This window comes from Streptopelia decaocto (genome assembly GCF_964273445.1).
Source record: "Streptopelia decaocto genome assembly, chromosome: 6".
Taxonomy (NCBI): Eukaryota; Metazoa; Chordata; class Aves; order Columbiformes; family Columbidae; genus Streptopelia; species Streptopelia decaocto.
In genome coordinates, this window is record NC_138660.1 from 46,845,308 (window position 1) to 46,858,690 (window position 13,383).

At 36.7% G+C, this 13,383-nt stretch overlaps 1 protein-coding gene across 2 annotated transcripts in view; it reads left to right on the forward strand.

Annotated features, from left to right (window-relative positions):
- Positions 1-21: 21 nt before the first annotated feature.
- The window catches only part of SLC25A12 (solute carrier family 25 member 12), a 49,962-nt gene continuing 36,600 nt past the window's right edge, over positions 22-13,383 (forward strand). The window contains exons 1-4 of one of the 2 annotated variants that reach the window (XM_082056500.1): positions 22-41; positions 793-846; positions 6,582-6,724; positions 11,912-12,027. In XM_082056500.1, the coding sequence (XP_081912626.1) occupies positions 6,615-6,724; positions 11,912-12,027 (226 nt within the window). In that variant the 5' untranslated portion in view covers positions 22-41; positions 793-846; positions 6,582-6,614. Of the gene's footprint in view, positions 42-173; positions 271-792; positions 847-6,581; positions 6,725-11,911; positions 12,028-13,383 lie in introns of those variants that run through there. The other variant, XM_082056499.1, reaches the window with a different exon arrangement.

Here is a 13,383-nt window from a genome sequence, read left to right on the forward strand (position 1 = left end):
GCCCGCCAAGGGGCCCGGGCCAGGAGCTGGAGCAGCAGGAGGTAGGGCCACGGCTGGTACCGGTGGGCTCCGGTACCGGACTCCCCTCGTCCCTTGAGACCTGCTGCGGCCGCTGAGGGGAGCCCGCCGCGGGGAGCGGCCGCGCCAGGCGTGGCAGGGCAGGGCGCTCGTTACCACAGCGCTGAGGCGGCGGCTGTTGCGGCGGCGCGGCGGGCGGGTGGCGGCGGGCGGCTCCTCCTCCTTCTCGCCGGGCGCAGCATGGCGGTCAAGGTGACTCTCCCCCTTCGGGGCTTGTGGCAGGAGGAGACGGGCGGACCCGCCGCCTGCCCGCGCGAGGCGGCCGGGCGGGGGGCGGGCGGCGGGCGGAGGCAGCCGCTGCTGCGGGAGCCCCGCGGGGGGCCCGGGGAAGCCGCGGCGGGGGCGGTGATGGCGGGGCAGCCCCGGGGGAAGGGGCAGCGCAGACTGCCCTGCCTCCGCCTCCTGAAGTGCGGCGGGGAGGTTGCGGGGGTGCGGGCCGTGGGCCCGGCGGGTGCGGGGCGGGCAGGGCCCGGCGGGCGGTGGCGGCTGGGGCCCGGGCGCCGCGGCTCTTGCAGGCAGCCAGGGTTTGACAGCTGTCACCGCCCCGGAGCCCGGCACAGCCCCGCGGGCAGCGCAGGGGGCTCGCGGTGGAGAAGGGCCCGGTCGGGTCGGTGCGGGGCCTGGCGGGGCTGCCCCGTCCGGGCACACGGCGGTTTTTATCTATGCGCTGGCAGTAGCACGGATAGTGAAGCGTTAACTTACTTGTGTTTATAGGTGCAGTCAACCAAAAGAGCGGATCCTGCCGAACTACGAAATATTTTTTTGCAGGTAAAAAGATCTGTTTAATGTTGAGTGACAGGTTTTCATTCCTTGCTCTGCCAGCAGTTTGCTACAGCATCATACACGTGTCATGCTTGTGGGATGCTTAAAAGTTTTCTTTGCAGGCACAGTGTATTGAAAGGGTCTTCAAGCACTGAGGAGAAAACTGCTCCAGACACAAATTGTGATTACTTGTTTCCAAATGATAATCTTAAGTAATTTTATGAGGTCTCTTCCAGTTTTCCATTAAGCAAGTAATTATAACCATAACTAGGTACTGTATTTTTTTAATACACTTTTGCAAGAGTCTAAAAAATTCTTCCATGGCTGTATGTTTTGTTCATGGGGTTTTTATGTGTTTCTCTTACAAATGGATGGATAACTGGCAATGTTTTTAGAAGTTAAAACTGGTTTCTTAAGGTTGACCTATTTCACAATACCCTCTCTTGCAGGGCATTAGAATTAACATACATAAATAACAGCGTGAAGCTTTTCTCTGTTCCCCTTAATAACAGCGGAGCATGATGTGAGGCAACAATCCAGTAAATCCTAAAACTTTGATAATATGGTTTGAATCGGGAAGATGGAATATGAACAAATGTGTTTTAGGTCCATAGTTGGACTGCTGATATCTCCAAAATCACTAAAATACCTTTTTTTTTTCCTTTATGTTGAATATTGTGCAATATATTCCAGAAGCTTTACTGTATGAAAAAGGAAAAAATATAAAACTAAGTATTGGAGATAATACTGTAAATAATAATATCTATTATTTAATTTCTGACATGTATCTTTTGATCATAGAATGTCCTGAGTTGGAAGGCACCCGCAAGGATCATAAAGTCCAGCTCCTGTCCCTGCATAGGACAACCCCACAATAGGACAACCCTACAATTCAGACCATGTGTCTGAGGGCATTGTCAAATCTTTTTGAACACTGTCAGGCTTGGGGCCATGACACCTCCCTGAGGAGCCTGTTCCAGTGCTCCACCACCCTCTGGCTGAAGAACCTTTTCCTAATGTCCAACCTAAACCTCTCCTGGCACATCTTTCTGCCCTTCCCTCATTCTGCCAATTCCCCATTTTACCGTATTATCTAACAGTTTCCATATATGATAAGTAGATGGGGATACCTTCTTGCCTGAGAGGGAGAAGTTACATTTCAACCATAATTTTGGCAAATTTTTGCTTTTGCATACTGAATTACACTGGTAACATTGCTGGAGTGCTAAAACTTAGGATGTTGGAATCAAACTCTGAAAGCCCAGCATTTAGTTTCTAGTAAAAGATCTTCTGTCACAGGTTCATTTGTTGTTGACATGATGTTAAGCTTTTGTAGATAAGGAATACAGTAGACTATGTTGATAAAATAAGGAACACGGAAATATTATTTTAAAAATACATATGAAAATGTGTGGCTCTAGAACACACAACTGTTCCAACTGTTTTGCAAGACACTTTGGCATGTTTGATTGCAAAAAAGTGAAATGTGGTGTCAAAATATGCTAGTCAACTTGGAAATGTGGACTTTTAATGATTCTTGACTTTCAGTCAGTACAAGTCCTTGCTTTTGGAAATAAGTAAATTGTTTGAAGTCCTTGATTTTGGTCATACAGGGAAAAGCAGAGAGGAAGAACACTGTACAACTGGTTCTTGAAATTGTCTCTCTGACAATACATGTTTTATTTACCTAAAAAAGCAGACAGTCTACTGGTTTTAAACCAGCTTTTTGGTCTTCTTCATGTCTGTCTTACACTCTTCAAAGAAACATGCAAATTAAGTTGTGGATTGGTTTGTGCTTTCCTGTCTCCTCTTGAGTATCTGAGATTTTCAGTAAAAAGAGATGAACAACACAGACTCCTCTGGCAGAGAAAGAGATATATTTCTTTTGGATTATATTTGTTTCTGATTGAATTTGAAATTGTGTGTTTTTTTGGATAAGTAACAAGCACACTTAGTTGCAAACTTTGAAAAATGAAAAGAGAACCTACTCTTTCCAAGACTACATTATAGAGGGGTTTGTTCTGAAATGCCACCAGCGTTGCACACAGCAGGCATCAGATACGTTGTGCTTTTTGCAGGGGGTGCCGGCCTGTTCTGTGAGCTTCAGCTAAAGGGCGTGCATTCCTTCCTAAATTTGGCTTCCCTTGGAAATGGGCACAAGGGAAGATGTGGACTCCAGGCCTCTTTGGCATCCACCTTATTCATAGAGAGTGGACTTAGATTTCTGTCTGTTCATGCGTGTCCTCTAATGTAATACGTATCCTCCATCCAGTTTATGTTGTACCTCAATGGATGCTTGATGTATACATTTCTCTTAGAATTTCTGAAGCTTACTATATATTTTAAAAAATTATTTAAACCATTAAAAATCTTAAGTTTGACTTGTATTTTAAAAATGTGCTATTATTTCTGTGTAGTCCTTTAACTGTGAAATGCAGGCATTGAAATGTCATGTTTGTACACCATCAAATAAGGTACCTTTCAAGTGTTCGCTAAGCACTGACTTCAGTAGCAACCATAAAAGAACAAAATAGAAATTCACCAAAGGATAAAAGGGTTATGTAGAACAACAATTATCAGATTTTAGTGATCTTTCATTCTTTTTTCTTAGGCAAGACACAGTCAGCCCTCAGGGAATACAGTTGAATTATTCCCTGCCTGCTGAATGCAAGTGGAACCTGTTCCAGCAAGGCGAAGAAACAAAAACAAATTTCCAGTTTTAATACAGGAATCTTCACTTCCGCTTGCCCTTAAAATTGTCCTGAATCTCTTGCTCATAACTTAGCTTAATTTAAATAACAAATGTTGAGTGTATCCATGAGTATCTTTTGTTTTGGAACTTCTTTCTCCTCTGTCCAGATAAAATCATTGGGATGGAAGGTCCCTTTAAATTGAACGCTAACCAATTTTTCCAAGAAACCATTGTTTCTGGAAGTGTAGTGATACCTAACCCTGTATTGTACAAATAGATTTTTTGTGTGTTCCTGTTGTGTGACAATGTTTAAAAAAACATCTCATGCAAATTCATCAAGTGCTTTCTTGAGACAGCCTATAAATGTATAGTAAGAATTTTGTATTTTAAAGTAATATAACTCAAGACTGAGGAAAATACAGGTTTAATTGATGTGTTATATTTTACATGCAAATTAAAATATAATTTACAATTGCCTGTTTTGTGCTAAAAGATTCTTGACTTCAGTTGTATGGTGAAAAGGTAACTTGAGGACAAATGTAAATGCATGCCAGAAGGGAATAGCCTCACTACTTTGTCAGACCTTAATTCATTGGGTTGCTGCCAAGCTCTTTCAAAATACCATGACCTTCTCATGTGGAGCTCAATGTATCTGTCAGTTAATTATTTTTGTCTAAAATTTTTTTAACAAAACTTCCCCCACATCTTTCTTTTTGTAAAACAATTCGCTATTTATAATAAACTCAGTTAAATTGGTGTCTGAAGAAAAAACGATGATTACATTTAAATTTTGACTCTCACTGATATGCTCTCAACAGTTGAATTCCATTCCATTCCATTCCATTATTCTCGAATATATGCTCAACATTCTGCATGTTGGATGGCCCTTCACGTATGAAACTTCCTTTGGATTGCATCTCTTGCAGCAGAATTGTGCTTCATAATGCATTTTTTACTCACTTCTGTGTATGACTGAGAAGAGCATCTTTCTGAGTTGATTCAGTGGAGCCACAGTTTGATTATATTGTCACATCAGCAGCAGTGCTGAGTTAAAGGATTCCTGTCCACTGCTTCATGTTCCTGTTTTTTGGAAATCATATATTTTAGTTCTGGATTAGTTCAATTATCTGGTTCATGGTGCAGTCTTGCCATTTGGCTGTCACACAGCTACAGGGTGGAAGAGGGAGAGGTGGTGAGCTGATGTGAGGGGCTCGTGTTGTGGAAGAGATACAGGAGATATGTAAAGAGGTGTTGATGCTGACGCGAGCTCCTTTACGCTGAAATAGTGTCCTGACTGAACTGGCTGGGTTGCACACAGCTGAATGAGCGTGAGACATGTGAATGACCTCCATTATCGCAATGGAGTGTTATACCTTCACAGGTATTGTGTGGAGGTCTTAATATTCTGATTCCTGTGGGTCCCTGGCAGAGTAAGGGCCTGTTTTCTTGTTCTTTCACCTAAAACTGTGTCAACTGAATCAAGATACAGCAGTACTTAGTGGAAAAGTTATAAAGCACTCATAAGACCGTTAACTAAAGCTTGAATTCACTAGCATAGATGTTGCACATAGGAGGCTTTGCTGTTTCCTTTTCTGCAACAAATGCTTATTTAGTCAAATTCCAAATGAATTAAAAATCACTACTTCTATTACAAATCAAAAGTCTAATGAAACAACTGTGTAGTCTTGTAAATTCACTTTTTCAGACCACAGTTCTTTGTATATATGTTTGAAGGTCTGCATCTAAGTAGACTGTACAAGTAGACTCTACAGTAGAGAACAAACAGAAGAGAGACATTTTAAACTATTAAATAAGCTCGCTTACAGGTTTTGTAAGCAAATGCTGAAATAAGCTCGCTTACAGGTTTTGTAAGCAAATGCTGAGGAACAAACTCAGTCATCAAACTGGATGGAGTTGCAGTAGTTCGGTGAACTAGAAATCTTTTGTGAGCTACTTTCCTGTGTTCAAGGATGCAAAGATATTTTAACTTTGCAATCTTCAAGCTTAGGTTTTATTTCTAAGATTGCTGCAATATCATAAATAAACTTTTTTTTTTTTTCCTGCAACTATACTGGCATCTTGAAAGAAGGTCTGAAGGGTATGAACTTCTGTAACACATTTCTCTTTTAATCACTTGTGATGTTTTCTACTCCTGGCTTCTCATGTTCTTAGTTCAAGATTGGTATTGCATGGCATAACTGGACAGCTGAGGGCATGGAATTTACTTTATGCTAAAAAGTTAATTTTTCATTTAAACATGACCTATAGATAAGAACCAGTGATTAAGGATTTGAAACAGAAAAGTAAACGTTAGGAGTACTGATACAGACATGGGGTAGTTGTCTTGGTGTACAAGTAGTAAAGATAAACTTTGTTATTTTATTTTTACTTAGTTTTATTAATACTTACATTCTATAATTCTAAAATTTGCCTGTGATTTTTATTTTAAAATTTATTGTTAATCACATAAAAACTCTAAAACATTTCAGTTGACTCAAATAGTTTTTGTCTCCATGCACTTTTACTTAAATGAAGAATGTCAAAACCATTAGTTTTAGGATAAAAATTGATCTGAAAATTTATTTCTCACAAAAAGAGAAAAGAAATAATATTTTACAAACTAATTATAATAATGATCAGGAACAATTATTCAGAAGATACCTGCTAATAGAAACAGTAAGAAAATTCATGTGCTTATGTTTTCACAGTGTAGCTGCAAATGCAAAACTACAGCAGGGCTGTAATTTTTATAAATTTATGCAATTACCTGACAGTTTCTGAAAGTATGTAATTGGTTTTTTATTAGAAGGTATTGTTCATTATGTGAACACATCTATTCTACAGGCATAATCTGTTATTGTTGGTACACAACTAGTCTAGTAACACTATTAGTTTAATCAAGCCCTTTAATTTCAGAGCAGTTACATGCAGACAGTTATGTACCATTCTAAGCGATTCAGTAAAGATACTTTTTTAGTGATCACTGATAATTGGCTTCTAAATGGATTCCTCTTTGTTTCTGTGGTTTTGCTTTTTATTTTCACTCCAGTATGCCAGTGTTGAGAAAGATGGTGAGCATTACATGACCCCAGAAGATTTTGTGCAAAAATACCTGGGACTTCATACAGATCCGCGTTACAATCCTAAAACAGTGCAGCTGTTGGCTGGAGTGGCAGATCAAACAAAGGATGGGTGAGAATTTTGCTTTCCATTAGCTTGTAATGCTTTGGTGAATGCGTGAGTGAATGAGTTTGGTAATTCTGTCTTCTAAAATACATTATTAATTTTATTACACTTTAAGCTTACTTAGATGATAAGTTTTTTTCTCAAGTACAGTAGACTATAAATTTGTAGAAATTGGGAAAATGTAAGGTGTTTAACATGCATTTTTTAATTTAAGATTTGTTTTAATAGAGTTTTAACAACTACTACAGATGCAGAGGAAGTTGAACTGCAAATAAGTTTAACGTAGTATGATTGCCTTGGAAAAGTTATTTTCTGTATACTCACATCCATGATTAGCCACTATGTAGAATCTTTAGTACTTGTAATTAAACATGGAAATATGGAAAAGCTTTCTTATTTTTGTAGTGTGCTGTTCAGATCAAACCATTGAGGCCTTTTTTAAAGTGCTGGCTATTAGTAAAGAGAGACAGACGCTAACCAACTCTATGAAGAAAGGTGGTGTTTGCCTAAGCAAGATAAAGTCACAGCATATAAAGCTTTGCCAGCTCTGCTTACAAATGATATCACTTGCTTTTAGACAGTTCTCTGAAGCTGATTTACAAAATATCCCCTCCACAGAGGCAATACCCTCTAACTCACTTGTCTTCAAAGGGGCCTATTCTCTTGCTGTGTGCAGGCTTCTAGCTTTGGCTGTGGATTGTAGTAGGGAGCATGGACATCGTTAAGGTAAAGTGAGAAGGTTAAGATCAATCTGAGAACAGGTCAAGGATGCAAAAGGGAGTGGGTATTTTGTGGAGGTGAGAAAGGTACTGTTTAAACAGTATACAATATATTTGTAAATACATAGATGTAATTTATTTTAAATTGAAAGCCCCTTAAATTCCTTGGATTTGTGAGTCTAAATCTGACCTTTGACATCACTTAAATGTTTTTGCTTTCCTGTGTTCTGCTTTAGAATATTTTATGATATGTAGTGTCCTGAGTAGTTTGCACAGTATCTGTGCTTTACAAATGAAATTGTATATGCTGTAGACATTTTATGCTAAGCAATGTGTGGAATCTCCTATTTGATCTAGTGTTATGTGATGGGGGTTTTTTTATAAAGCTGCAGCATTTTGATAATATATTTGATATATACATATATTTGGTAAGTCCAGATAACCTGTTTCTCTGTTTGCAGTACATGGCTTCAATTTGTTGCATTGGTATGGATTGAAAAGACTATTTTGTATGTATCTGTTGAAATAACAGTCTAATTGATGACTGGTAAACTAACATGTTGAGTACCTTGTTTTTCCAAAAGCTTTTACGGTGTCCATTTCTTCAGAAAATGTCTCATAAAAGGATCTTTCTTACAGTAAGAAATAAAAAATTTGTTGCTACAACAGAACTTTGTAGCATCACTACAGTGGTTGAAGCATCACTTTTTTGTTGCTTTCCCTATGAATACATATACATATATGTATTTCTTTTAAATCTGGGTATTATTTGAAGTGGGATAATAAAATATGGGTAAGTATGCTTTATTTACTTCTGTATGGATACAGTGGGAATGGGAATTATTACTGTGTGATCTACAGTGCAAGATGTTTGTCTGAATACTTGTCTGAAATTTATTTTCGTAAATACTTTAATCTATATTTATCTCTAATTTGTGCTTCATGTGAAGAATTTGTTACACCCACATCATAATCTTCTGTTTATTTATTTACTTTTCCATTCACATTCTTCCATTTGTAGTGAGCTGTTATATATCAAAATCCAGACTTTAATAATTATATCATCTGCACAGAGAGTTTAATTTGTAGCATGAATAATTATTGTAATCTTCAGCTGAATTCTGGAATGCATTACATCTTTCCAAGGACTTAAAGTTTCTTTATGAAGTCCAAGGAAGTATCAGTAGTCCTATTCCATACATATATTAGTAAATTAAATGACAGCTCAATGTCACTCAGCAAGTCATTGAGAAGCTCTGGGTTCTGTTATGAAATTTCATTCCTGTATCTGCTATCATATTCTCTTAGCCTTGCTTGCCCTTCAAATAAATACTCAAAGTGTTCTTGGTAACTTTTCTTTGTTGGTATTTTAAAATTTTATTTAGGTTTAAGTTTGGCACTTTAGAAAAAAGAGCACATTTTGGAACTCACTGTCTATAGGAATATGTTTAAAAAAATGTGGGTTTTTTTACTTTTTTCTGATGGTAACTTGATCATTACTTAACTGTTCCAGAGCACTATTGCCTTCTCCCATTACTACAGTACAAGATTAGCTTGCTTTAGTGAAACTGTATAAGGTAGTTCTTAAAACAGATGACTCTTCCCTTTCAAAGTGTTTATTTCTCATTGTTACAAATGCATGTTCTGAAAAATTATTGTGATGAGCTCTAAATTAGAATTTGGCCTGGACTACCTTGTCTGCTGTTTAATACAGTGGGATTTCACTGATGCTGTAAGTATTCTTATATCTTCAGACTGCAGGCGCTAGTTTTGAAATTAGTATAAAAATTCTCCCTGGATAAAGCACTGATGTATGTGTGCCAAAACCAGCTTCACAATTACATGTCAATTAACATTAGTAGGTGTTACAGTTTTAAAATAAAAATATTTTCTTCTTCCTTCAAACCTTCCAAATTTCACAGCAGTAATGCAAAATTCTTCATTTTAATTGCTTGTTTCTGGGTACGTTTTCATCAGCATACCATTCTTAAAATTTGTAATTGTGTTCTTAAGCTAAGTCCTGAAGAAAGAGTTGGTGTTTCACATAACGGAGAGTCACAACAGAGCTATGCGTAACATCTACAAGCTATGTCGTGTGGGGAAAAATAGCAAGGAGTTGTAGCAGGAAAAGAGGAAAGATAAAGAAGAACTATAAACACACAGCTTACTTTGTGTGCTTTTGAAGGGTAATGGTACAGAGGAAATAAGAGGAAAGGAATTTAAAAAAAAAGTTACAGATAAAATGAAAGGTGAGTGATTTGATATTGTTGCGGAGTCTGTAATGCAGCAGATTCAGCGAATGGTACTTGAGTAGTGCCTGGGTGGGAAGCTCCATCATTCTGTTTAATCCACCTCCTGTTATCTCTGCCCTAATGGATGATGGAGGATCACAGGGGACATCCCTGTTCTTGGACATTGCACCTTGGATGTCTGGGAAGGAAATTGAGTGTGTCTGTCTCCTTTTGCCGTAGGCACTGTTAAAGTGAGACCTCTGAAGACAGCTTCTTTCAGGTTCAGGCTTCTACAAATGCATTCTACAGAGATTGTCACTTGCTTCTGTCAGTTATAAATCTTCCTCGTTAGAAATTAATTTATATGTCAGGTTTACGCTTGCATATGAGGTATATTTTGAAATGATAGTATTAAGAATTATTTTAAAGGATATTCTGTTTCTCTGATACTAAGCCATTATTTATCAAGGCCATCCTTTGGATGAAACTGACTTTGCATCTGAAGAACCATTTTCACATCTCTGATTTTTGGGGCAAAGTGTGACAAATTAATATAATAATTCTGTATTTGCCATATCTTAATTCTTTTTAAAATCACTACTTTTTTTTTTCTGTGTTTTCTGTATAATGCATACGTGTGAGAATGTTAACATATGTAACCTTATTTAAAGTATCTTGATTTGCTTTATGTGCACTTTGACAGAGAAAGACTAGATAAGCTAATGAACAGTGGCTTGGTTTTCTTTTTCTTTTTTTTTTTCTGTAGAGAACAGAAGTTATACTAATGTCTTTAGCATGTAGCAGTATATGTGTGAGGTAATCACTATGAGCTAATGATCTCCTACGAGGAGTACTAAATTCACATAAATTATGTACATTTTCTAGGAAAATGTACCATCTTCAGCAATACTCTATGTTTTAACAGAATCTACTGAAATAGTATTTTTTTGTTTAATTAAAAAATGCAATTAAAATTCCCACTGATAATTTATTTGATGCTAAAATAGATAACACCTCATTTATTTCTATAAAGTGAGCTCAGGAACTTGTAATTGGATGCAATATTCTTTTTTTTACAATAATTCTTATTTTTACAAGAATGAAAACACACAATATTTTTAATAAGTTTGCTGTTAAAACTGAAGGGTTTTGCTTGCAGTATTCTGGAGAGGCCACAGTGTATGGCTGCTCTAAATATGGACACGTGATCTTGTTCTTACGCCAATGTTATCCTTTATCTACTCCTGGCTTAGGGCTTGTCTTTCTGCAGCTGTACTTAGATATAGCATTAAGATCCCTTCTGAATGTTTTTTCTGTTAGTCAGAATAAGCTGAGTTCCTCTAGAAAAGTTATTTATGATTATCCTAATAAGTTACCTGTGCATACATTCAAGTCTTACTTTATACGTGTTGAACACAAGGACTTGGATTTCTGTGCAGCATTCCAGAGATGTTGTGGGAACCCTGTGTGGGGATCCTACTGCTTCCCGGTCTCGCACAGAAACAGCTTTCCTCGTGCATTCTGAGGTGCATTTTTCTGTATGGTGGCTGTTGTGCATACACAGCTCAAAATCTTGTGATCTGCTGTTTCACTCAAACCCTTCCCTGTCTTGGTCATGTCCAACTGTCCTTTTGTCCAGATGTTGGTATGGTTTCTTTCTTTGTTGTCCTCATGTACATGACTTTCTAGTTCATATTATATTTGAAATGTAGTATTTTTCCTATATACATGGTAAAGTATAACTTTTTCTGCTCCTGTTTGTTTTTATGAATGTTATACTTTAAGAAAATACGTATATTGTATATTCCTACACTTGCATTAAATTATCTTTTCTTTCTTAGCAGAAATACATGTATAAATTAGCAATATCATGACAGCCCTGTAAATTTCGTGGTGGTAGAATTTCTGTGGGTTTTTTATATCTTAAGTGCTGTGTGCTTACATTTATAGTTACAAGGTAATAAACTGTAGGTGTTCTCTGACAATTGATTATATTTTGTTATTGATAGATACGAAGAATTTAGTCCTTTTATAGAGGAAGAAATGGAATTGCATAAAGGTTAAGTAACTACTTACATGTAACAAACACTTTTTTCAGTTTGTAGTGTAGTCTTAACTTTTTTTATTATAATTTTATTTAAATAATTGTATCATAACGTTTTCTAGAGCATCAAACACAAAATATCACTGGTATTGTGAATAATTTTTTGAAATCTTTCTAACATCTGTATTTTCCTTTGTAGGTTGATTTCCTATCAAGAATTTTTGGCGTTTGAATCTGTTTTGTGTACTCCAGATGCAATATTCATTGTTGCTTTTCAGTTATTTGACAAGAGTGGCAATGGAGAAGTAACATTTGGTAAGAATATCTAAAGAAAAAAGCACTTTGAGAAAGTGGTTATAATAGTATAAATTGTAATAATGGTTCATCACCATTGGTGCATACAAATGCAGATTGTGCAGTACTGGACCAATTTCCTAAGAGTTTGCAGGAGTAAAGCATTTTTTTCTTTCAAGTAATACAAAATACACAGAAACAAAATATATTTTGCTCTGTCTTCTTTTATCAAGGTTTTTTCATGTTCCTGAAGTAGTTAATACAGTGCTGTTTTGTATGGTGTCATCCTAACTAAAATTCTGTGTCATGGACTTTGAACTCCTTCAGTGATGAAGGATTTTTAAAATATGTTCTGGATCTCCACAGATCTTTGAAGAATTGTCATTAGATACATTAACCGCTCAATATAGAAATGAAGGAGGTCTAATCTTTTGAATTCCTATTTTAGTGTTCCTTTTCTTGAGGAGCAAATCTTGCTTTAATTTTATGAGAGTAACTTCCAACTAGATCATATATTTGAAAAATAAAGAAGAAAATACGGCCTTTGAATTTTGTTGATTCTGTTTTTTTACCTAATCACATAAATTAGTAATTGGACAAAATTCTTTAGGTTAACTCTGCTGCTTTATGATGTTGCTAAATGACTGTTATTAACATTGCAGTTTAAGTAGGCCTAGGTTTTATTTTTAAAACTTCATACGTTTATGAAAAATAGATAAATCAATGCTAAGAATTTTAATAAAATGGAATGAGAATTAAGTGTCATTTCTATCCAAAAGAATAAAGCTCTCAATAAAGAAAATACAAACTATGCTTGGATTTGTAACCACTTGCTGTTTGTACTATTTCATTTTTACGAAAATTGTTGCAACTTGTTGAAAAAAAAATGCAAGTGTCTTTTTATGGAAACAAACTGGTTGTCTTACCATGTCTGTTAAATTACATTGTTAACTGAAGGGTCAAATACTAAGCAATTTGGATACACAACATCTTGAAAATAAAATCTTTTAGAACTTAAGTAGAGGTGAAGTCAGTAAATGCAGTCATTAGGAAGTAGACAAACTACTACAATCAGTGTGACCATGTTAATGATGGTGTATTTAATAATCTCACAAAACGGGGATCTGCACTTTGTAGCTCTCATGAACACACTTGAAATAGCTGGTTCTGTAAATGAACAAAAAGTAATTTCAGACTTTACACAGATTACTCAGTCAGGCTGAGGATTGTTATTTTTATGAGCACCTCATTATATTAAAGGCTAAAAGAACAACACAAACAAGAGACTAAAACAGAAAATTGCACAATTTTCACATAACTTTTGTGCTGATTTTTTTTTTAATAAGGCTGCTAAATCTTGAATAAGAAATTCTTTAG